The sequence below is a fragment of the Halichoerus grypus genome, chromosome 13, assembly GCF_964656455.1.
Source record: "Halichoerus grypus chromosome 13, mHalGry1.hap1.1, whole genome shotgun sequence".
In the NCBI taxonomy this organism is placed as follows: Eukaryota; Metazoa; Chordata; class Mammalia; order Carnivora; family Phocidae; genus Halichoerus; species Halichoerus grypus.
The window spans coordinates 88,327,204-88,353,126 of record NC_135724.1 but is presented as its reverse complement, the minus strand read 5'-3'; the positions used below and the strand labels follow the sequence as shown (position 1 = coordinate 88,353,126).

Below are 25,923 nucleotides of genomic sequence, written 5' to 3'. Positions count from 1 at the left end.
AAAAAATAAAATAGGAAGATATCAAAAATTCAAATATCAACTGAAGAATGGATAAATGTGTATATCCACACAATAGAATGTTATTTGGGTATTAAGAAGGAATGAGGTACACATGCCACAGCATAGATGAACTCTGAAAAACATGGTAAGTAAAATAGGCCAGTCACAAAAGGACAAATATTGTATGATTCCACCTACATGAGATATCTAGACAGGGCAAATCCATAGAGACAAAGCAGATTGGTGGTTGCCAGTGGGTGGGGGTGGGGAATAGAGAGTGACTTCCAAGGGGGTGGGGTTTCTTTTTGGGGTGATGAGAAAGTTCTGGAACTAGATAATGGTGATTATCATACGTATCATGAATGTACGTAATGCCACTGAACTGTACACCTTAAAATGGTTACCGTGGTCAGTTTTATGTGTATTTTACCACAATAAGAAGAAATCCAAATATCTAGCTTCTCCAGAAAAAGCAGAAGATCTACAGACTGGTACCCCGGTGCCACGCGGTAACAATCGTTGGAAGTGAGGAGCCCTGTGCCCCTCAGACAAAGCTTTCCAGGTCACCAGTGTATCACCAGGTCACTTAACTCATTCGTATTACCAGATTGCCCCTGAAGGTATTTGTGTTCTTGATCTCTGATTAAACTATAAAGCTTTCTACAAATGTCCTTTATAAATCTAGCGTGTCACTTTTCCTAGTTCCCTGTCCCCTGCAGATATTTTTAACCTTTCTCTCAACAAAGCACGGTTTTACAGTCTGTGTCTGATAATTCTAATATTTGAAGTATCTGAGGGTCTGTTTCTCCTAGTTCTTGCTCATGGTGTCCTATTTCCTTGTGATCTGCCTGGTTCTCTTCAGCCAGGCTGGACACTGTATTTGAAAATTTATTTATAGGGATAATTTGAGGCTTAGGATGAAGTTACCTTCCTCCAGAGATTTGGAGGAAGGTAACTTCCTCCAAAGATTTGCTTCTGCCAGGCTCCTGAGGGCATTGCTATTCCAGGACTATCTATATCCAAATTCAGGGCTTATGGGTCCCTGGACCACCCAAGTGATACAAATACAGGCCGCCCTATTGAGCTAGTCTGGTTTGCTTATTGTACCCTCTGGAGGCGGGGTGGGGTGGGGGGGTATCAATGATGTGAGCAACTGGCTCACAGGCGTGCACTTCCCAACTCTGTGTATAGTGACCCCATGTTGATGTTTGAAATCAACTGTAGCAGGAGTATTTACATTATGGAAATTGGCAAATGCTATACATCAGGACCCTCTCCCCAACCTCACCCAGAGCTGGTTGGCAAACATTTACCAGCATACCAACAGGGTCTCAAATTATCGTGGGGGCAAGTCTCATCTCCCACCTGGACTTTTATTTCTGGCCTCTTGCCTCGAAAAACCATTCATGCTAGAGTTCAAATGTTCTAGATTTGACAGATATCTGCCGGGTTAAGATGGCTTCTTTGCTGGATTATCTTTCAGGGTTCTCGTTTTCCTTCCATTTCAGCTATTCCTTCTTATTTTGTCAGCATGTGGTGGCTTTTAGAATGTTTTGATACTTTTTCTACCATTTTTAGTTGCTTTTAGCTTGAGAGTTCCTTTGGATCCCTGGTTACCAGAAACTGGGAAGTCGGGCTCTCTCTGAATGTTATTATTCTAGATATGTTAAAAGGGTTACAGAAGTGAGTTATTTAGTTATGGCTTGTGGCTTAACCTCTCTGGGCCTCATCTGTAAAATGGGATGGAAAGAACACCTGCCTCATGGAGCTAGCATGAGAATTAAACACAGTATTTGTCAAGGACTGAGAACAGTGCTTGGCACATAGTAAGTGCTAGGGACCAGAAAATATTTGTTGAATAAAGGATCTGGTGATCCCTTGCATCATTATGACCCACACAAGGTCAACTGCCTCTCTTTCCTGGGCTGCTAAATTCAACACTTAATCCACTGTGACACGGGGAGAGGGCTGGTGAGGAGGTCTCCCCCTCTGGAGTGTGATACATAATTGTGAAGAAGCTCAGGCCCAGCTCCTGCTTCTAGGCAGCCTTGGTCCTCACCTAGCAACTTGCAGCGGCAAGTTGTTTTCATAAACAGTGGTGCTTTGGTGTTTGGGGAGCAGGCCATTAGCAGAGGGAGAGTACTGAAGAGAACGCTCCAACCACAGAATGAAATATAGTCCCCTCCTTGGAGACAGGAGCCAAAGGGTGTGCTGCAGGGTATGAAACCCCCCTCCTGTGCGGAAAAGGACAATAAAACTCAAGAGTCACGCAGCCAGCTAGCAGACTTCTGGCCAGAACCCTGCTCTCCTGTTGTGGTCTCCAGGATTCCCCCCTCCACATCCATCGTAAGGTTGGAAATCAGCATGGTGGGAATGTTGACACTCTGGAAACTGGCAAGCGCTATTCATCAGGAGCCTCCTGGCCCTCCTCCACCCAGAGCTGGTTGGTAAACATTTACAAGCATACCACTGGTGGAGCTTAATGGGGTCCCAAACAATTGTGAGGAACATCTCCCCTGAAGTGTGGGCCTTATAATAGACTGGGGAGGTCTTGAAAAAAGAGGGTTTTTTGACAAACCAGATATTGCAATCTGCCTGTCCATATCTTTCTCGCCTAAAACTTAAAAATGGTCACCAGCTCAAATACCAGTGAATTGGCAATTTGCATATCCATCCATGCAACCATTGGCTTGCCCAGAAATTGGGCCACTTGAGGTTATATAAAAATAAAGAGATAGTAGACATGAAGTGCTTTGAAATACTGAGGCATTCAAAGGTGAGTCAGTGTAATCCAGACGCTCTTCTTACAATGAATGATTAAACATAGGGTGTCTGCTCAGGACCCAGTGACTTGGAGCAAAGTTAGAGACCTGTCCACAAACAGGCTTGGTGAGTTCTCCAGTTAGGAATCTAGAAGGCTGCCCAAATGCCTTCTGCCTCCTTCCTGCATGCTGCCCAGCATCTGAATATCCTTCCCCGTTCTGGGTGAGCCCTTGGGGGTGAAAGCCACCCCCCACTACAGAAGCTTCAGTGGGGTCTTCCTCCCTCTCCTGCCAGGGCGTTAGGTCCTGGGCATGGGTCCCAACCTTAGCCAGCTGGCGGATGGTTTAGCCAGTCGATTTTTTAAAATAATAGCTTTATTGAAATATAATTAGCATACCATAAAATTCACCCTTTTAAAGTGGTTTTTAGTATGTTTACAGAGTTGTGAAACCATCGCCACAATTATTTTTAGAACATTTTTGTCATCTGAAAAAGAAACCCTCTACCCATTAGCAGTCACTCCTCTCCCCTCCCAACCCCCCCCAGCCCCAGGCAACCACAAATCTACTTCCTGTCTCTATGGATTTGCCTCTTCTGGACATTTCACATAAACGGAATCATACAATCTGTGTCCTTTTGTGTCTGCCTTCTTAGCATATTTTCAAGGTTCATCGATGTTGTAGCAGGTATTAATACTTCATTCCTTTTTATGGCTGGACAATACTCCATTGCTTGGATTTATCACATTTTGGTTATTCAGTCATTGGTTGATGTTTCCCCCGTTTGGCTCTTCTGAATAAAGTTACTATGAACATTACCACACAGGTTTTTGTACAGATGTGTTTTTCCATTTCTCTTGCCTATATAGACGGAGGAGTAGAATTTCTGGGCCATATGGTAACTCTAACATTTTGAGGAACTGCCAGACTGTTTTCCACAGCAGCTGTACCATTGAATGTTGCCATCAGCCGTGCACGCGCCTTCCAACTTCTCCACATCCTCACCAACACTTGTTCTTTTCTGTCTTTTTTTATTTTAGCCATCCTACTGGGTGTGAAGTGGCATCTCACTGGGCTTTTGATTTTGACTTTGATTTGTGAGGCAGTGGAGGAGCAGTGGGGAAAATGACCTACAGCAGAAATGGCCACTGGAGAGCCCAAGAGCGTTGGAGGCACTGAGCTCACGGCGAGGCAGGGCCGTAACATCTGGCCTTCTTTCGTTCCCTCTCATTTTCAGAACTTGTTTCTCCAGTCTTTGCATTGCTTCTGTGAGTTACCGGATGGTCTTCAAGTAAAGTCCCTTTCCACTGGAGCTAACCAGAGCCACTTTCTTTTGCTGCACATCAAAGATCATGATTGATACTGTATTTAAGCTATCCCTTAGCCTTGACACTTATTTATACTTCCTGAATTGCGTCTTGTTGCCATCCTTCACTTCTCCCCAAACTACTGTAACAGTCTCCTTGCCGTTGTCCCTCTTCCCAGCCATCCCCTCCTGCCCATCACCCACCCAGTCCTATGCTTCTGAGATGCAAATGTAATCCACGTCTCCTCCGTTACTTTATTTTTTTAAATTTTTTTAATTTTTTATTTTATTTTTAAAGATTCCATCCATTTATCTGACAGAGACACAGTGAGAGAGGGAACACAAGCAGGGCGAGTAGGAGAGGGAGAAGCAGGCCTCCCCGCGGAGCAGGGAGCCCGATGTGGGGCTCGATCCCAGGACCCCGGGACCACGACCCGAGCCGAAGGCAGATGCCCAGTGACTGAGCCACCCAGGCGCCCCCTTTTTTTTTTAAAGATTTTATTTATTTGACAGAGATAGCGAGAGCAGTAACACAAGCAAGGGAGTGGGAGAGGGAGAAGCAGGCTTCCTGTCGAGCAGGGAGCCCGATGTGGGGCTCGATCCCAGGACCCTGGGATTATGACCTGAGCCGAAGGCAGACGCTTAACCATCTGGCCACCCAGGCGCCCCTCCCCCGTTACTTTAATCTTCAAGTTTAACCTCCTTGATTTAGGGCACAAGGCCATCCATAATGTAAGCACTGCTTTCTCTGGGTTGCTCTCCTGCCACCACCCCTAGGGACCCCACAGATTGGCTTAGAGTGCCTCATTGATATAATTTCCTCTCTACCTGCCCTGATCTCCTCCTCCTTCCCACCCCATCTGCTCTAGATGCCCCTATATCATATCACGAGGTACTGTAATTATCATCGACATGTGTTTCCCTCATTACAATGTAACCTTCTTAAGGGCAAGAACCAGGCTCTGTGCCACATTGTATCTAGGGCTTACCATGCTGTGTTGACACTGAGGTCACTTAGTAAGAGGATCTGCAGGTGACCGGTTATGGCCATTCCCTCATTTATCGTGAAGAAGTCGAGAAGGCAGAGGCGGCCAACCAGACACCGAGGAAGGGGTGAGCGGCATGCATTTGCTGACGCTTTCCGTATAGCTGGCTGCCTTCTGGCAATTACCAGCGACTAGGGGGAAGGTAGATTGTGTATGAAGGGAACAAGATCACGGAGAAAACTGTGGTTACATTTTTTTAAGATATTGAAATCTCTGGAAAACTACGGAAGATGAAGCGATGCCAACTCAGGATGTAAGGTTTATGAAGCTGGAGCCAGCTGTGAGCATTTCCCCCTTTGGCTTGTGTCATGTAAAAGAACATGTCAGCTTCAGGGCTGGCTCCACACATGACTTATTGATGGTCTTTCCTGGGATCCTCAATCTCACACCAAGACTCTGGATATAAAGAAACGAGAGTGGCCAGATCTCCCATTTGGGAGACCCGGCTAGCCTCCCTTCCTCCTGCTGACAGTTCACGTGAAAACATTCCTACTCAGGCTCACGAGGAAGAATCATATAGAAGAAACTTCTAGACCCCTGAAGACATCGCGTTGAGCCTACATCCCCCTCTGTGGTCACTGAATCTTCTGGCTTTGGTGCACACTGTCCTCTCTGTCCGGAATGTTCTCCCCTATCTCTTTCCATGACTGGCTCTCAACATCTATGTCTTGTCTTCGAAGAGACCCTTCCCGACCATCTTAAGTAAAGCACATTCCCCTCTTGGTATTCCATGTCACAGGGTCTGGGCTTTTTCTCTAGGACTGCGAGCGCCACCTGCAATGACCCTTTATGTGTTTGTTTCGCGTGAGCTCCCTAGAGACGATGGCCGCACCTGTCTTGTTCAGCACCGCATACCCAGGGCTGGTGCACAGGAACCATTGGCTGAATTCATGAGTGGACAAAGGGATGGGCGAAGCCCGTCTATGAAGAGCTCAGGCGCTCGGAGAGGAGAAGCCAGGCAGCCGTCGGCCCCTTCGATAGGACAGTGTGCTCTGAGTTTGCCACGGCCCCCTCTCTCCTTCGTGTTGGAGCCTGCCCTTGATGTGCTCTCTGTGCTTCAGACCCCAGGGCCGCAGCACCGCTCACGGCTCCCTGCTCCAGGGATCCTCAATCTCACACCTTTCTGCACCACCCCAGTGGTGGTGCTGGCCGGCGGCGGGCCGGGGGACTCGCCCCTTGCAGCATGCGCTGCTGTGTTGTTTGAAGTGCTGGCGAGGAGGGTGTACGAGCTGCTTGTAACTAAACTTGTTTCCCTCCCAAAGAAAGCACCCCTGCTTGCTTTAAAGAGTAAGATATACAAAAATAAATACCATGTTTACACTGATGTGGTTTGACTTCCAATCAACAAAACAAGAAAACATGAACGACTTGGGATGACCACATTCCGTGGTGACATCTCGGATGTTGAACTCCCTCCCCACCGCACCACTGGTCATTGCAAACCACCAAGAACGGACCGGGGCACTGCTAAGTACCCATTGTGACCTAGAAAGGCAGGAGGCCTGCCTCACCGATCAGCGGCTCAGGATAACTAGCTAAAGGGCACAGGGACCGCGCTCTTAGCTGTCCTGTGAGGTCAGTCGGTCCTTATACTCTGTATTGCACTGCCATGGAAGAATGTCACATCGACCTGGGTTGTTGTTTAAGATTTTATTTTTAAGCAATCTCTACCCCCAGCGTAGGGGTCGAACTCATAACCCTGAGCTCAAGAGTTGCACACTCTACCGACCGAGCCAACCAGGAGACCCTGGCTTGTTTTTTGTATTTTGGTTTTCTCCTTTAGGCTAAGCTAGCAGAGGGTAGTTCTATGACATACGAGTAGGGTGGCAACTTGCTATTGATTCCCAATGCCCTGTATCTATTTATTACAGTCAATTTGGAAGCAGCTGCCTGCAGGGGAACTGTTGGCCAAATCCCTAAAGAACGTGTTCAGGCCGAAAACACCAGTGTTGAGGGTAGCCATGGCTTAAGGACACAGATCTTTAAAAAAAAGACCCTTCTTGTCTGCATTGCCTGGAAGTGCAGCAGAGACTCACGTTTGCAGAGGACAGACAGCAAGTGGGGTGACCCCAAAGCAGCCGGCCCTGACTGGCTTCAGGAGTGTGTGCTTGAGAATGGAGAGGTGCAGGGCAGATCACGGAAACGATTCAGGGGTGACTCAGTCAGAAAGGTGGTGCAGATTTCTTTTTTTTTTTTAAGTTTTAATTTTGAGATAATTTTAGATTTTTTAGAAGATTTATTTATTATTTTAGAGAGAGAGAGAAAGTGTGGGGAAGGGGAGAGGGAGAGAGAAAATCTAAAGCAGACTCCCCGCTGAGCATGGAGCCTGATGCGGGGCTCCATCTCACGACCCTGAGATCATGACCTGAGCCAAAACAAGAGTCGGACGCTTAACTGGCTGAGCCACCCAGGTGCCCCAAGATAATTTTAGATTTATAGGAGAGTTGCAAAGGTAGAAAAGAGAGTTCCCAGGGACTGCTCCCCCAGCTTCCCAGGTGTGTATACGCTATGTAACCACTATATTGTGATCAAAACTAAGAAATGAACAAGGGTGCAATGCTGGTAACTACCCTAGAGACCTCACCTGGATTGCATGCTTTCCCCAACATCCTCCTCCTGTTCCGGAAATCCATTTTGGGATCCCGTTTTGCCTTTCTCCACCATGTCTCCCTAGTCTCCTCCGGTCTGTGATGGTCTCTCAGTCTTGTCTTGCTTGTCATGACCTTGACAGGTTTAAAGAGCACTGATCAGGTCAGTTGTAAAGATGCACTGTGTTCATAAAAATCTGTTGGGATGAGTGATCCTGGCCTCGGAGGTAGACTGGCCTACAGCCCAAGGGACAAATGTGGCTTGCAAGTTAAGAATGGTTTTCACATTTTTTAATGGTTGAAAAAAAAAAAATCTAAAGAAGGTGATTTCGTGATATATGGAAATTATCGTGAATTCCCATTTCAGTGTCCACAAGTAAACATGATTGGAACGCAGTGATAATCATTCATTTCTAGATTGTCTGTGGTTGCCTTTGTACTCCAATGGCCAAGTCAGGGATTGTGACAGAGCCCATTTGACCTGCAGAGGCTCAATATTTACTCTCTGGATCTTTATAGAGAAAGTCTGCTGACGCGATGTAGAGCCTGGCAGGACCTGGCGTTTGCCTTTATTTGAAAGCAAAGCCAGCTATTAAAGAGCTCCAAGTGCATCCGTCCAGTCATTCCACAGATACTATTGAGGGCCCTTTGTCAAAGCCAGCAGAGACCCCTATTTGGGTAAGCGCTAAGGAAGCCAGAACTTTGGAACTGGAGACAGTCAGTGCTCACCAACCGCCTCCCAGGTCTCTGTGCAGTTTGTCCTGTTTTGAGCTCTGCCTTATGCTGGTAACGCTTTACTTGCACCCTCTCCTTTAATCCTCTCAACCAGCCAGGAGCTGTTCCAGGAGGAAACCGAGGTTTCCGAGACGAGCCACAGGCACACAGGGAGTCCTGAAATGGCAGGAGCAGAGAAGCTCAGTCAAGCCCATGGGCTTCCAAGGCAGACGCTGTGCAAAGAATTTACTCGCCATGCTGGGGAACAGCCCTGGGGTCTGGAACAGAGGGGGCGAGGTGGGGTGGGGCAGGGAGGCTCCTGGTGGTTCCTGAACTCTAGAAGCAACAAACCAGGACGGTTTGGTTGGTCAGTAGCTGGAGGCCCCATCCGAAACAGTGTTCTCCTTCCAAAGGAACATCACAGTGTTCAGTGTTTGGGCCCTAAGTCCATGATTATACTTCTTCGGCCTTTCCTTGCTCCCTTCCTGGTGTCGCTGCTCGGCCATGCACACTGTTGGAGAGTCTGGGGGCTCTGCTCACTCCGCAGGAAGGCTGCCCTCCCCTTCCTCCCCTGGTTGGGGGCGCTGATGTCCTACATCTCCAACATCCGTGTGGCCAGCAGGTGGGGCCTGCTGGGGGTGGGAGACAAAGGGCCTCCTGGCGCTGAAAGGTGCACAGGTCTTCTCCATGTTGGTCAAACAAGTTGAGAGACTCCTGAACAAAAGCACCTGCAGAAGGGGGACCCAAAGGTGAGAAGGGGACCCCCTGGCCAAGCTGGGCTGGGAGTGGTTGGAACACTATTGACAGGAATCCTGCTGTCCCCTGCTGTTTTGGCCTCCCCTCCTGGAGGGGACTTGGAGACAGGGCAGCTGGTTCAGCACAGTGGGAGCCCCTCAGCTGTGGTGTGACCATGGTTCCAGATCACTGGTCCAGGCACAGCGGGTCAGACCACTGGCCAGTTCTGCTCAAGACAGTTATTCCAATACATGCAGTCAACAAAAACAAAAGCAGAATGTGCCCAATTTAATCAAAGAAGCCTCTGGTTGGTGTCCAGACTGAATCCAATTCTGAGTAAATTTTTGAAGAGAACAAGTCATCTGAGAGTTTCCTGTTCCCTAAAATGTCCCCAGGAACTTTTTAACTGGCTTGGTAATATATCTCCTAAGCCCTTAGCAGCTGCAAAATTGATTCATAAAGCTTGGTGGGGGGGGGGGTTTGGTTGTTGTGGTTCTTACAAAACGTAAACCGGGTTGCCAAGCCCAGCAACACAACTCGATGAGCAGGTGCCACGGAACCCCGGCCCACGCCGTCTGTCCCACAGTCACCGTGACACAGCCTGGTTTGGGGTAGACAGTTCTGTTCTACATTCCAGGGTGTTCCAAAGACTCACTGAAGCCAAGTCTCCAAGGGGACGCCAGGCAGCGGGGGGGCTCTGTGCACGAGGGATGGTGCCGCTGTCATTTACTTCTCTCACACGGACTCTGCTCCTGAGGAGGAAGGGCCCTTAGGGGAGCCTAAATGTCATCTCCCACGCCAGGGCCTCTGGGGAAGGACATGGTTTGGGTGGGAGGGTGTGATGGACTGAGCACGTGTAGAGAATCACATTTGGCACATATGTCTGAGTGAGAACTCATTACTGATAACAAATCTTTAAAATCAGGGGCGCCTGGGTGGCTCAGTCGTTGAGTGTCTGCCTTCGGCTCGGGTCATGATCCCAGGGTTCTGGGATTGAGCCCCACATCGGTCTCCCTGCTCAGAGGGGAGTCCGCTTCTCCCTCTCCCACTCCCCCTGCTTGTGTTCCCTCTCTCGCTGTCTCTCTCTGTGTCAAAAAATAAATAAAATCTTTAAAAAACAAACAAAACCCCCCCCAAAAAAACAAATCTCTAAAATCAGACCACCACTTTCACCTGTTTACACAATGATGGTACTTTTTACTCTCAAGGTCAAAACACCGCTGAAAACTCAGTAATGTTCCCCAAATATCCCTGGAACTGGGCTCCGTTTTTGCCTGCTACGTGTTTTGAAGCCCAGCGGAATATGAGGCAGTGATCTCCCCCACTGGCTTGGGGGTGGATGTGGGGGAGGGGGAGGCTCACAGACTCTAGTCGCTGAGCTCTGCCCTCTGTGGGGCTGGCCAGGTGGCTTCTGGTCCAGGTGCAAGGCACACAGGGCCCCAGGGGTGCTTTTTTGCATTTTCTCTGGCAGTTGCCACCGGGGTTAAGCATGGCCAGTGATGCTCTTCATAACGGCCACACACAACTGCTTAGGTGTTTTGCTGATGAGAAGCCACGAGCAGGGACTCTCAGGAGCCCAGAGCACCCAGCTTCCCCCTCCCACCCGAGTCAAACCTCAGGCAGGGGTGATCCACATGAGGTCAAGGTCCAGGTGGCACTTGAGGGGAAGGGAATAAGGCCGCACGTGTCCCTAGGAAGGCCTGCTGCAGGTGGAGGCCCTCTCTGCCCCCAGGACCAGCCCAGCTCCAGGTCCTTTTCAACCCCGCTCTGGAAGCACTGCCTTAGATCAAGCAGAGAGACGAGCCAGGGTATCCAGCCACCATGTACATCCGGCTACCAGTGTGTTCCTTGCCTCCACCCACTTTCTTATTTCAGAAACACTGGAATGTCCAACTTTGTGAATTCCATTGCTTAACAGAAATTTGCTTTTAATGTCTAAATGTTCCAAAGATTAGAGTGGGGGCAGGGAAATGCAGGAAAAGCAGTGCCTCTTGGAAAAAAAAAAACAACACACAAACCCGCACACACAAAGTCCTTTGTGTTTCAAACATTCCTTACAACTTCACTGACCATAGGATCTTGTCTGAAATCTTGTGAAATGGTTAGGCCAAGAATGTCTGTCGTGAATATTTCTGCAGTGATTTCGTCTGGAAGTTCTTCTTCAAAGCAGATTTCTGAACCTAGCCAAACAAGCAAAGAAAACAAATGCCTTCATAACGATTAGTTTTCTAACTAAGAAGCACTTTCCAAAAAATACAAGGAACCGATACTAAACAAAAGTGAGAGGTGCTTTGTGCTACGGTTTGGCTGGGAGTCCTAAAACCCCCCTGGGTGGAAATTGGCTGAAATCCCTTCTTTATGGTTTGGAGCTTGTTACCAAATCTCTGTGAACTTCATTGTAAAGCCTTAACCACATGGTATGGTTGATTTATGTGTAACACCTGGGAGCGTTACATTCTGAGGTCCCGAGTACACAAGGAATGGGGTGGGGGACTTTGGAGGCTGGAAATGACCCACCAGATACTGGAGTCTACAACTGTCTGAGTTCAGAAACCCTGTTTAATGTGAAACTGGGGATGAACAATGAAAGCTGAGGGAGGGGGCGCCTGGGTGGCTCAGTCAGTTAAGGGTCTGCCTTCGGCTCGGGTCATGATCCCAGGGGCCTGTGATCAAGCTCCACGTCGGGCTCCCTGTTCAGTGGGGAGTCTGCTTCTCTCTCTGCCTCTCTCCCTGCTTGTACTCTCTGTCAAATAAATAAATAAAATCTTAAAAAAAAAAGGAAAATAGCTATCTGAAGTCTTCATGGGGTTGCTTTAAAAAAGAAAGCAAGCAAGCAAGCAGAGGGAGAATGACGCCTGGTGAGGGGTCAGTAATGGTGGCAGGCTTTCACCACTGCGGGGCATCGGGCAGCATCTGGGGCTTGGCAGTGGAGACACCCCTGCAGGCCCGGGAGAGCTGTTTGTTTATTTTTTTTTAATTTTTAAAAAAATATTTTATGTATTTATTTCAGAGAGAGAGCGAGAGCACGAGCAGGGAGAGGGGCAGAAGGAGAGGGAGAAGCAGACTCTCCGCTGAGCAGCGAGCCCGACGCGGGGCTCGATCCCAGGACCCTGGGATCATGACCTGAGCCGAAGGCAGACGCTCAACCAACTGAGCCACACACACGCCCCTCGGGAGAGCTGTTTAGACTGGTTTCTCCAGAACTTAAATTCACAAGGCCCATTTTCCTCCCTCCAGTGGACTAAAGAGGGAGGTGGGCAATCCTCTGGCAGGAGAGGGGAGGAGGACGAGCTTTAGGAACTTTCAAGCACTAGCAGCTCAAAGCCAGGCTTGTGCTTCTTCACGGCCCTGTCCTTACTCAAGTCTCTCGACAATGCCTCTCCTGAAACACCTTCCAAGCTGTATCTTCTCTCCTAGTGGTCATGCAGCCCAGCCGCAAAGATGGAGACCGGGTCCGGGGAATAAAGGGAACACAAGAGCAGAAGGCACAAAGGACGGACGGCACATGGTAACAAACGTTCTCATCTCTCAGATACGACCACGGCTCACTGGTCCTTTCATAACTTATTCATGTTGGGTCCCCAGCAGACTTGCTTTGTTGTGTGCGTGCTATTAAGGAGAGTGGCCTGCACCAGTCAAGGGAAATAAATGCACTTAGGTCTCCAACAAATTAGTGAGCCGCGGCGGCACGCCCAGACAGAGCCGGCCCCAGTACCTTTGACAGAGGAGGCCGCAGGCTCAGATTTCCACCCCTCAGGATTCAGTCCGAACAGGGTAGCAAAGCAGTCGCCCATCTCCTCTTCGGTCATGTGCTCACCTGAGAATCGTAAAGGGAAGAGTGTCCATTCAGCTCTGGGGACGACGCATCATGTCAGAGCTTAGCATCATCGTTCCGAGGTCTTAAAGAGAATTATCCCGCGATTTCCTTTTCTTGAGACACAAAAACAATCTACGGGGTCCCGTGTTACTTTCACAAATCCTTCCTCATATGGGGGTTAAGAATGGTGCTCCCAGGAGGGGAAAGCTGTTGGGGCGCGTTTGGAGAAATAACACAACTTTCTGATAGCCTGCACTCGGCTTCAGTTCACCTTCCCTCACGCTAGAACCACGGGTTAGACCAAGAGCAATCGTTGTCCAGGGAGAAAGCCTACCTGACTTCCTCACATACAATAATGAGGGAAACAGTAGGTAAAAATGGGAAATTTTACCTTGGTGTGGTTTTACCTCACCCTTGCATCCCAATGTCATAACAGCCCAGTGAGACTGGTGGCTAGCCCTTTCACCCCCGTTTTACAAGTGAGGACACTGAATCTCACAGGGGTTCAGCAAGTTGGGACATAAATCACATTCTTAGGGACCCAGGACGGCGCCCTTCCTGTCACCCCCCCGTTTACCAGCTCTGCGGATCAGCAGGTGGCATCCCTCGTGGTTTTTGGGGAAGCAGACCCCCCTGCACCGTAGATTAAAGATGCCAGGGGGTCTGCCTCCCCAAAAACAGCTCCTCTCCGGTGGCAATAGCCCAATGATGTGACAAGATACTCCCTATTTATGGATTTACCTTTCGTTAGAAGCAGTTTCAGGAAATCTTCTCTTCGTATGGCCTTCTTTCCTTTTGAATTGGTAAAACCAAGAACATCAAAGCTCTGCTGGATGCCACTCATGGTGTTACCGAAAGGTGGTCTGTGATTGAGGTAAACTTTGAAGAAATCCGGTAAGTTGATTTTGTCAATTAGCTTTCCAGTGTCCACATACTCACTAAATCTGATTTCGTTAAACATATCTTCAATCTAGGGAAGAGGTTATTACAAAAAAAAAAAAAAAAAAGACCAGAGTAAGCATGAGAGACACTTTCGGGGCGCCTGGGTGGCTCAGTCTCAGTCGGTTGAGTGTCCAACTCTTGGTTTCGGTTCGGGTCGTGATCTCAGGGTCGTGAGATCGAGCCCTGTGTCGGGCTCCATGCTCAGCAGGGAGTGAGTCTGCTTGTCCCTCTCCCTCCCCCTCTGCTCCTCCCCTGCTCTCTCTCTAAAATAAATAACATTTTTTTAAAGAAAGAAAAGACACTTTGTTACACTTCTAAAAATTGGACAGTAACAGACGAATGTTTACAGTTAGCTGAAAACCTGTCTATTGAGGGTTGCTTATATCCCCCAAGAAAGAGATGTGGACGTCCTCAGCCCCAGGACCTCAGAATGTGACCTTATTTAGAAATAGGGCCATGGCAGACGTAATTAGTTAAGATGAGATCATACTGGAGCGGGATGGGCCTTTAATCCATTGTGAATGGTGTCCTTATAAGAGGAGGGGAGAGACACACAGGGAGGGGACAGCCATGTGATGACACAGGCAGGGAGTGGAGCGATGCAGTTCAAGCCCAGGACTGCTGGTGGCCACCAGAAGCTGGAGGAGGCGAGGAAGAAGGAAGGATTCTCCCCTACAGATTTCGCAGAGAGCACGGCCCTGCTGACAACCGGATTTATCCTGTGAGAGGCTACATGTCTGTTGTTTGAAGCCACCCAGTGTGTGATGCTTTGTTACAGCAACCCTAAGACAGTGGCCAGTTTTTCAATACTATCAGCATTGCTACATTATTACCACCTCTTACCTACCCATCTCATAGTGCATTGACTACTTCCTTGCTTTGTCAAGCAGAGGTTAGCTTCATTTAGAAGGCAGAATCCTCACAAACTTGGAAATTATAAGAATAAGCAAATAATTCCATGTGAAACTCGAATATGGGACCAAGGGCCCTAGTAAATTTCAATTAACTGCACCAGGATTCTTTTTTTCTTTTTTTTCTTTTCCATTTTCAATGTGTACTATTTTATATATACAAAAGATTACATGTGACTTATGGGTTTAATTAAAAAATGAACACCTATGAAGCCATCGTTCACTGAAAAGATCAACCAAACTGATAAAAATCTTTAGCTAGAATAACCAAGAAAAAAAAAAGAGAGAAAAGACTCAAATTACTAAAATTGGGACTGAAAGAGGGGACGCCAGTACCAACTTTTCAGAAATAAAAAGGAGGGCAGCTCTTTCTGCCCGCAGGTCTTGTCCCCATGTTTTAATAAAACCACCTTTTTGCACCAAATAAATAAATAAAGTATGAACAACAACAGGTCAACAAGATAACTTAGATGAAATGAAGACATTCCTAGAAACAAATGACCAAAACTGACTCAAGAAGAAATAGAAAATCTGAATAGACCTATAACAAGTGAAGAGATTGAATTAGCAATTTTAAAACTTCCACAAAGAGGAGCACCTGGCTGGCTCAGTCAGCAGAGCATGCGACTCTTGATCTCGGGGTTGTGAGTTGAGCCCCATGTTGGGTGTAGAGATTACTTAAAAAAAAAAAAAATCTTAAAAACAAAACAAAACTTCCACAAAGAAAAGCCAAAGATCAGATGGCTTCACTGGTGAATTCTACCAAATACTTAAAAAATACCAATTCTCCACAAACTCTCCCAAAAACAGAAGAAAAGGGAACACTTCCCAATTCATTCCTGGAGGACTGCTTCCTGGTTTGGAAATTCATTATGCATTTTCCAAATTTTCTAGAATGAGAAAAGGGTGCTGATCTGTCTATGGATTCAAAAGGAAATGTGATGCCAGTTAATGCAGGTCTCCACATGGCTCTCCTTAGGGAACCGCCAGAATGCAAGAAAGGGAGAAATACAAAAACAAACAAAACCCCTCCTCACTGCCATCCACCACTCTCTGTGCAGTATTTTTGTACTATGCACACTGCAGTCAGCTGAAATTCAGAAACCTGAGTTATACCTGGCAAAGGGCAAGAAATGAGTAATTTATTTTAATATTTGCATTTTAAACTGATATGCTTCCTAACAAATTGTGGGGCTTGCAATTTTACAAAAAGAGAGAATAAGGGCCACAGAAAAGTAGGAAATATTTTTTCCCCCAGAACATGAACTCTGCTTTGGTCTGTAGGAATAAATCAGGAATTGAATCTATATTTGTGCACATTTATCAATAGGCAACCAATTTCTCCCTGTCCACTAAATTTCAGAGAACAAAAATCAGGAAGAGCGTCCGTTTGAAGCTACACTAAATATCAGCTTGTCTGGGGCACCCCAGTGTCTTGGTCTGGCCCCAAGTATCAAGAAGAAAATAAAGTCTTTTGCAGTCCAACCATTCAACCATCCAACCATAATTTCTGTGAAAGATTTGACATACTTTCTTTCCATTTCCCTACCCCATGCATACAAAATGTATATGTATATGTTTTGCAAAATTCTTATCATATATGTATATAATTTTGTATCCTGGTTTTTTTTTTCCTTTAACACTGTATCTTAGTAATCACCTAGTATTTTCTTTCTTTGTTTTTTTTTTTAATCACCTAGTATTTTCAAAGAAGCCATATATTTTCAATGTAACATTCTAGGAATGGTCTTTAGACATAACATCATTGGTCACAGATAAGAATGAACTTTAATTGATACTATATAAGTACCTTTAAGTGGTAACATTTTCATGTAGAGCATTTATTGAGTTTATATTATGTATAACTGTGAGTTAAATTATGTATAATTTTATGTATAAATAAAACACTATCCAGTATCATATTATTTACATTTTGTACTATATTAATTGTAATTGTATTATAAACATGTGCTACTATTTACTATGAGCCAGTAGAGACTAGGGCTAAATGTATGATCATTGATGACAGACCTAGGTTTAAATCCTGACTCTCCCATTTTCTATCTGAACTTCTCAGTTTCCTCATCTTGAAAAAAGGGGTAACGGGAGTTTTGAAGCTTACTGTGACAATGTATTTAAGGTGGTAAACATTAATGCCTAACACACGGTAAGCTCTCAAAAAGCAGTAAACACTCTTGTGATTATTATACTTTCTATACCTTTGCTAATTACGATACATGTAATTATAATATAAATTATAATTTATAGTTATATAAATTATAAAGTATATGTATGTTATAACTTATAATTACATAAGTAATACACATGATATATATAAATTATAAATGTAACACACGATTTAACTCAATTCAGAAATAGAAGACTAACCCAAAGATAACAAAAAGGAACTCAAAAGTAGGAGTTACTCATACCCAGAGTGTTCCAGAGATCTCAGTGAACATTCTCAGCACAAACCACTGAGCAGGTGATTCACCTCTTACTCTCTTCTCCCATGGGACTGATCAAGAATCACTGCTCAGAAAGCATAGAGTTGGCATCATTGACATTTTTTTCCTGAGCCTCCTTTGCAAGCGTTAGTTGAAAAGGCAGATTTTGCTACATGTCTAAACAAAGTTCACGCTTGGGAGAGGAGCCTTGGAGACAGAATGGAACGCTGCGAGCCTTCCCCAGGCCCCAGTGTGAAGCCGACTCCGGAGGAGCGGGGGCTCCCATTGCCCTGCCCAGAGCGCTCTGCTTGGCTTCAGCCCTGCCTTTATTGCCATTCTCATGCTGGCCCTTCCTCCGCTAAGGCTGGGCTTCATTTGATGCACTCGAGGAGCTTTGGACATTAAGCTCCATTCCCAGAGATCCTGATTTCATTCGTCTGGGGTGGAGTATGAGCAGTCATATTTTTTAAAAGCTCCTCAGGGGATCTGAATGTACGGCCCAGGATTGAGAAGCATGGCTTCAAGGCAGGGGTTCTCAAGCTTTGTCAGGGGGTCAACATGACTGGGAGGGCTTATTAAAACAGACGGCCGGTCCCACCCCGAGTTTCTGATTCAGTGAGTCGGGGAGGGGGGCGGCGAGATTCTGCCTTTCTTAACAAGTCTCCAGGTGATGCCAATGCTGCTGGCTTGGGGGGCCACCTCTTTGAGAACAACTGCTCTTAGACCACAGAGCTTCGGCAGAGGGGATACTTGTTCCAAAAAGAATCGGGACCAGGCTTAGGATGTTCAGTAGAAAGGCGCGTTGTAGCGGCCCAGAGAAGTAAGAAAGGAAACAAAACAAAGCAAAGCACACAATGTAGGCACAAGGGAGGTCATGGGAGAATTTTTCTTAAAATATACAAAAGGCTTATTTAGAATAACCACTTGCTGCCCTAGTTCATTTAGTTCAGTTTACTAGTGGTTACCGAACATTTGGTTTCGTGCTAGGTGAATGGAAGGCAAGTCACTTAATGATGACAAGAACAGCCCTGCACTCTAGGACTTTTCGGTCAGCAAATATTTATTAAACACCTGCTAGGTGCCAAGCCCTGGTCTGGGCCCTGCGAAGAGACAACGTACACGGAGAGAGTGAACCAAAAGGAAGGTTCTGTCACTGTGGTTTGGTTCTCAGCCCTGGCTGCCCTCGAAGAACCCCCGGGGGGGCTTTTCATCACTATCCTTGCCCCTAGATTCAACTGCTCAGGAGGGCGGGCCCAAGCATCAGTACTTTCTAAAGTGCCCTCGAGTGGCTTAATCTGTTTGGATACCATGGCTCTCAGAGATTCAGTGCCAAAGGCAGGCGCTCCACGCCAAGAGCTGGAGGAGCCCTCAGCGAGGTGGGCCTGGGAAGGCTTCATGGAAGAGGTGGACTGGGAGGACAGCCAGCGAGGATCCAGCCAGTCTATGAGGGGCAACAAGTTGAGGAGGGGGCTCGAGCGGGGGCTGCCTAAGAAACTTCCCCAACCCCTTGCACATGGCCCCTGTCACTGTTGTAACCACCGGCGACAGGTGGAGTAGGCTTAAAGCACACAAGCTGGTCTCCTAGTTCTCAAGGTCAGAAGTCTGAAACTGGTCTGAAGAGCTAACATCAGGTGTAGGTGGGGCTGCGTTCCTTCTGGAAGCTCTAGTGGAGAATCTGCATGTGTTGCCCTTCCAGCTTCTAGAGGTGCCATTGTCCCTTGGCCCATGGCCCTTCCACCTTCAAAGCCAGCAGCCTCATCCCACACTCCGACGTCTCCTTCCCTTATCACGCCTCCTCCTCCCCCAAACCTCTTGCCTCCCTCTTATAAAGACCCTTGTGATTACACTGGAACCACCGGATAATCCAGGATAATCTCCCCATCTCAAGACCCTTAATTTAATCATACCTGCAAAATCCTTTTGCTACGTAAGGTAGTGTATTCACAGGTTACAGGAATTAAGACACAGATACCTTTGGGGGGCATTATTCTGCCTGCCACCCCTTCTGGCCCTGTTGAGAAGTCCCGAGAGAGTTCTGGTGGGTTGGGATTCCGTTGAGGCACTAAGGAGCTCAGCGCTATCGGCGGGTCAGAGGATGCACACTGGCACTCCAAGGGCTAAGTCTGCTGACATGCTTTGTTTGGTTCGTGTGGTACTTCAAAAATTAGGAGATTTCATATAAAAATCTAGCGTTCAGACTTCTCTTGAAAAGTCAGAGGAGTCTGATGATGGTAGTCCTGCACTTCCAGATAGAACTGAGAAGGAACCATCCCCAGTAGAGAGCTGTGTTCTCTGTCAGTGACACCTCATCCAGGCAGCAGGGGCCCCTCTGGCTACCCCCTCCTCAAAGGAGTCTTGGGGCCATAGGAGGTGCCCACTAGATGTTACGCTCTCTATCATAGACCACGCTCTGGGAACCCTGAATCCCAGGACTCCCTCCCCCAAATAACCCAAGCCCACTTCTAGGGCCTGCAAGAGCTCCTCCTGAAGTCATCCTCTGAGAGGGACCCTCACCAGTGGTGTGCCCCTCCCCACCACGGGCCTGAAGGGCTGCCAAGGAGGGAGCGGGGGGTGGGGGGGGGAGACAAGGTTTAGTCACTGGCCTGGCTCTCCTCATGCTGCCCATCCAAGTGCGAAACTCCAGGAGCCCCAGAATTTGAAGGAGCCCAAATTAAAGGTAGAACTGTCAAGGTGGGGTATTAATTTAACATCTTGTTGCTTGGTTTATAACTTCTACACACTTAGCCACGCGGCACCTGGGCCTCTGCGGGCACGGCTGTGTGGGCCCCGTGACAGAAGGGGGGCCTGTTCCTGGTGGGTTGGGTCCCCTTGCCCAGGACTGCTTTACTTCTGCCTCCGTCATTCACCCCCGTGGCAGCAGGAAGCCCCTGATGGCCTGAGCACTGTGGTTCATAATTACGCTTTCTAACCTCCCCGTGAGGCGGAGAGGAACATGCTACATCTGAGCTGAGGCCTTCCTCAGCGTATGCGCAGGCTCCCGGTGAGGGTCGGTTTCTCTTGTGCTAGTTTCATAGGCTTGCAGGCTGGGAGGACTCTCCCTCCTTCTTATGCTCGCTGCCCCCCAACGCAGGGTGCCCCCTGGAACGTCCCCTGCAGATGAGAAGCTGGTCTTCACCTGGCGCCCTCTCCTGGGGCCCCGGGCAGCGGAGGAGGGTGCTGAGGAGCAGGTTGCAAGGCCGGGCAGCCCCCCTGCACAGTCACATCTGGAGACACTTCCGCTATTTATGCCCGGCTCCGTGACTCACAGCTGCTCCCTGCTTCCTCCAGGAACTATATTTGGATAGCGGCTGCCTTTCTCCAGGAGTGGGACACGCCACGCCCGCTGGACGCAGTCGCAGGGTCAGGCCAGCCCTTGGGGCTCGGCCCCTGTGCTTGCTCTCTCCCTGCTGTCTGGGGTGAGGTTGACCCAGAAATGAGAACACCGCCCATTCCAGGGCCCTTCACGATGACCTTCCCCCAGGCCCTCATGGGAGCCCCGCGGTCAAACGCTTCCAGGCACTCACTCCAGGAAATGGCTTTAAAATCTAAACGGCAAGTCCTCCAGCTTGTCCCAGACCCACAGTCAAGGGTTTGTCAGTCAAGCGCTCACAGCTCTTCAAAGTCCTGCTTCCTTGTAGCTGCACCCAGAAACATGGGTGAGGGCCTGGTTCAAGTTAAGAAATAGTAAATAGAAACCAATCTGGCAGTTCCTCGAACACGGGAGTCACTAGTACGGCAATTCTACCCCTAGGTACGCACATAGGCCAAGAGAAATTAAAACACGGCTCTACACAAAAACCTGTACACAAATATTCATAGCGGTATTATCCATAATAGCCAAAATGTGGAAACAACCCAAATGTCCATCATTTGATCAACGAAAAAATAAAATGTGGCATATCCACATGAATGAACGGAATATTATTCAGTTATAAAGAGGAAGGAGGCGGGCACCTGCACCTTGCAAACGCGATGCTCCGAGAGAGAAGCCAGTCACAAAAGACCACGTAGTGCATGATTCCATCGATATGAAATGTCCAGAACAGGCAAATCCACAGAGGCAGCAAGGAGACTGGTGGGTGCCCGGAGCTGGGGGGTGGGGGTGGGGAGTGGACTACTAAGGGGTCACCGTATTAAGCGCACTAATGGGCGTGGGGCTTCTTTTGAGGGTGATAAACATGCTCTGGGATTAGACAGCGCTGATGGCTGCACAGCTCTGTGAACAAACTAAAAGCCATTTCAAATGCATGAATTGTATGGTAGGTGATGTATCTCAGTAAAGTTGTCAAAAAGAAAGAAAAATAATAGGAGGTGAAACCATGGCAAAGGCAAGTAGCAAAGCAAATAACACTAGTATTTTTTAAAATATATTTTCTACCATCACTATGATCTATCCCGTTATAATCATCAAACCAACAAAGATTCGTACATGCTTGTTATAAAAAATTAAGCAAAGATATGTAAAGAGAGAAGAGATATAAAGAGAAGTAAAATGCCCTATAATGCCCCACCCCTCAGCAATAACCAGTGTTCGACGTCGCGACTTTCAGGGTTTCTTCCTTGTTCGCACTAAAGCGCACATGTAGAAACAGAACACGGGAAGCCTCACGTCCCCAACTGTAAAATGGAAACCATAGAAGCATCTCCCTGGCAAGAGGATTAAACACCAGCAGGGTTGGCATAAAACTGGGTGTGCCGTGAGAGCCCCAGAGAGAAGGGCCTGGCTGCTGCTGGTGGCACTCGTGTTATTATGGTACTGTCGTCCCCTGCATTCTTTTTTAGCGGCTGCGTGGCATTTCGGGATTTCTTTCTTTAAATGCATTACAGTGTGAACAACAGAAATCGTTTTGTCTTGCCCTGATCTCTCTGCAGGGGGACACACTGCTCACTGGTGTAGGGGCTCTCAGCTGACCAGAAAGGCCTCCCTAAAACAGTGGGCCACAGAAATAACTCCTGATATTCCTGTTTCAGAGCAAATCTGACATACTGAGGGCTTCTTTTCAACATGCAAATCTCCAAATTCCCATGGGGTCTTTATCGGGGCAGACGCTGTGCCCATGACCACTGGCTCAGATTTCTCCTCCTTGTATGGGGAACGCTGCACTGCTTGGCCACGGGCCCTCCATCCCAGCTGGGACCATGGTTTAGCCACAAGATTAGCACAAACGGCTTTGGGAGGATTTGTTTGTTTATCTTTCTGGGTTTTGTTCTAGATACAAAAGCAATGCAAGCCACATGCTTGTAGCTAAGAAAAATTAAAATATTACAGAAATGTCTATTATGAGCCCCCCTCCCCATATAACCACAACTATCTTCTAAGGAGGTTGGAAACCACTAAATGGGACATTTTTCATTTAAGGACCCTCGAGATGGGCTTATATTGCAGGTTTGGAAACAGAAGCTAAGAAGAGCCAAACTACCATGGCTAACACAGGGAGAATGTGGAGTTCCTGGGGGTATGCCAGGAAAGAGGGGGGGGCAGAGCACTGAGTCCTGCGTGAGATGAAGGCCAGCAAGGAAGCCCCTGTCAGGGTGATCATCAGGACTGGGAGAAAGGTCTAAAAGGAGTTTTAGGTAAATTGCTGTGAAATGCAGTTATGTGTCTCTTTCTGATCATTCCCAAATTTTCAAGAAAGTTGTCTTGCGTGAGTGGGCTTTGTGTTTTTGTGGAAACTGAGGAACGAGCTGAGTGTCAGGTCTGGAATGACGTGGGGTAGACAGAGCCTGCACACACACACGCACACACACACACGGGAGCCCCCAGGGTAGCCCCAAAACTCCGAGTGGCATGGACCAGAGCCAGGTTCCAGCTGGTACCAGAGGCCCCTGCTGACATGGGGTTACGTGTACAAAGTAGGAAGTAAAAGTTATCCCAAATCCCACCATTCAGAAGTCAATGTCGTTAAGCATTTGGGGCATGGTCTTTCAGAATTTTGCTAGGCATGTATGAGTACCTAAATTATTATTAATGAAACGAGCTCATGCTTTACATATTGTTTTGCAACTTGTCCTTTTCCCTTTAATAACAAAACCTCTACCTGCTTTTTGAGTCAAGAAACGTTGGTCAATTTCACTTTTTAATGACTACTAAGTGGAGGTGTGCCTTATTTTATTTATCCCATCTCTTATCAACAGACATTAGGGTTGTTTTAATTTTTCATTATCTGGAAAATATGCTGCAGTAATTGTCCTTTCCATATGCACATCATGGTACACTTGTGTGAGTTTTTCTGTAGGGTATACTCCTAAAAGTACATTTGGTGGGCCCAAAGATATGCACATTTAAAAGTTAAGTGATGGGGCACCTGGGTGGCTCAGTCGTTGAACGTCTGAGGTCATGGTCATGACCCCAGGGTCCTGGGATCGAGCCCCCCATCGGGCTCCCTGCTCAGTGGGGAGTCTGCTTCTCTCTCTCCCTCTGCCTGCCACTCCCCCTGCTTGTGCTCTCTCTCTGTGTCAAATAAATAAATAGAAATTTTACCAAAATTTTTTTTTTAAAAAGTTAAGTGATTGTTTATTGCTCTCCAAATATTCCTAAATAACACTAAAGTTCCTGAATCTATCAAAAACTTTAGGGCCACTATTAATTACTCTGAGATCAAATAATAATGTCAGGGATTCTACTTTCCTTGTTGTCTTTGTGCCAGATATGACCAAAGACCATCATTCATTCATTCATTCATTCACTCATCTGACCACATTTGCTGAGTGTCCATTATGTGAGCACTTGCCAGGCACACACCTCTCTGCCTACATTTATAGAACTAAGTGGTGACACGACTATTAATTCACCGCAAAAACCTATCAGCATTAAACAACGATTGCTCTGCAAGCTAAATAGAAACATAGCCACAAGTAAGCAGGGAACACATGTGGCACATGGGCAATGCCCCAGCACAATACTCCAAAGTCCTGCAGGAAAAGAAAATGATGAAGCTAGAAGACGAAATTTTGTCCTATGTGAACTCAGCTGTAGAAAACTGTGACGCCAAAGTTTTGGTTCCTTCTATAACATTAGAAACCGTGTAAATCTTTCCTTTAAAAAAATGAAGATCTGTAAGAAGAGTAGGCCCTCCCTGACCACTGTTATGCCTAAGTTGGCTGTTATGCCCAAGTTCAGTGTTCTGCAAAGAATGGGAAGGGTTAGGAATTCTTCGGGGAGGGCTATATTCTTGTATAATTTGGCTTCAATTTACCACACTGACTAGATTCAAATCCCCTAGGCAATTAAAATGACGTAAGAGAAATATAAATAATGTACAGCCTGGGTGGGCGGGGGGCACTGGTTAGAATCTCTGTGACTGCGTCTTTTATGTAACCAAGTGTTGAAGGACTCTATTAGTTCCATGTCCTTCTTCACGCAGCTTCTTGGGGGCGGGGGAACAGCTGCATCTTCATAGGAAATGTTTCATTAACCACGACAAAGCCTGGATTTAAAAGTTTCAAAGCCCTGAAAACATATTTATTGAAATCCCTATAAACCCGATGTGAAAACCAGAGACCAAAAAGTTTTCCCTGTGCAGTGTCAGATAGAAACTGACTCATCAACTTGTGAAGTCTGCACACTGATGTGGCCACATCTGGGACAGGGGCCTTCGGAAAACATCTCCAAAGAGTGAGCGTGTTTTTTTAGGTGGATTGAAAACCCTGGAGGCCAAGGGATTTATGAAGACCTTCCAGGAGGGCACTGAAACTCTCCTTTGTAGCAGTGAGGAGAGATGTCTCCCATAGCCAGTGAAAACCTTACAATCGCCGTTTTAATTTCTTTTGGTTTGTAACCTAAGGCTCAATGCCACTTTATAACATTTCCTGCAGACTAACATTTTTCTTCTGGGTACATTTTACTCATCAGCAAGACCTGGAGAGGTTGTTGGGTTTTATTATATTTTGCCAATGACTGGGTAACTGAGTATGCCTTCAGGGATTGCACATGCTTGCTTCTATAGGAAGCAGGAAAAGGATGGTCACTCTGCGTCCACCCTCTGTCTGTAGCACTTCATACGCCAGGTAATGATGGTCACAGGGGCTAAACACCCAGAATTCCCTTGCCAGCCAAGCAGGACTGCAGGGGAGGACACATTTATATGAGCTTAGGGCTGAAAATCAAGACTCCTGAAGGAGGGGTGCCTGGCTGGCTGTTGGAAGAGCATGTGACTCTTGATCTCAGGGTTGTGAATTCAAGCCCTACACTGGGTGCACAGGAAAGAAAGAAAAGAAAAGAAAAGAAAAGAAAAGGAAAGGAAAGGAAAGAAAAGAGAAAGAAAGAAAGAGAAAGAAAGAAAGAAAGAAAGAAAGAAAGAAAGAAAGAAAGAAAGAAAGAAAGAAAAGAAAAGAAAAGAAAGAAGGAAGGAAGGAAGGAAGGAAGGAAGGAAGGGGAAGGGAAGGGAAGTGACTTTCAGTCATTTATGCAAAGTGTCTTCACCAGATGAGTCAAGGAAATAATGGACTGGTTTTAGAAAGGAAATTGTGAACAGAGAACCACACAGAGGAACATTCGCCTAAAAGCCTTTTATAATCAACAGGTCCAGAGATGAGGACACGATGATGAAAACGATCATACTGGATGGTATTTTCCAAACATCTGACACGGCCACGTCCTGGGCTAAACAGACGCTCATTTACTCTTCAGTCACCCCAGGAGGTGGGTGCTATTAC

General features: G+C 47.0%; 1 protein-coding gene across 1 annotated transcript in view; it reads right to left on the bottom strand.

Annotated features, from left to right (window-relative positions):
* Positions 1 to 3,309: 3,309 nt before the first annotated feature.
* Positions 3,310 to 25,923, bottom strand: part of CFAP251 (cilia and flagella associated protein 251) — a 72,481-nt gene continuing 49,867 nt past the window's right edge. The window contains exons 22-26 of the mRNA XM_078061030.1: positions 13,710 to 13,938; positions 12,867 to 12,968; positions 11,222 to 11,331; positions 8,432 to 8,593; positions 3,310 to 7,837 (exon numbers count right to left, since the gene is read on the bottom strand). Coding sequence (XP_077917156.1) covers positions 7,649 to 7,837; positions 8,432 to 8,593; positions 11,222 to 11,331; positions 12,867 to 12,968; positions 13,710 to 13,938 — 792 coding nt within the window. The 3' untranslated portion in view covers positions 3,310 to 7,648. The remainder of the gene's footprint in view (positions 7,838 to 8,431; positions 8,594 to 11,221; positions 11,332 to 12,866; positions 12,969 to 13,709; positions 13,939 to 25,923) is intronic.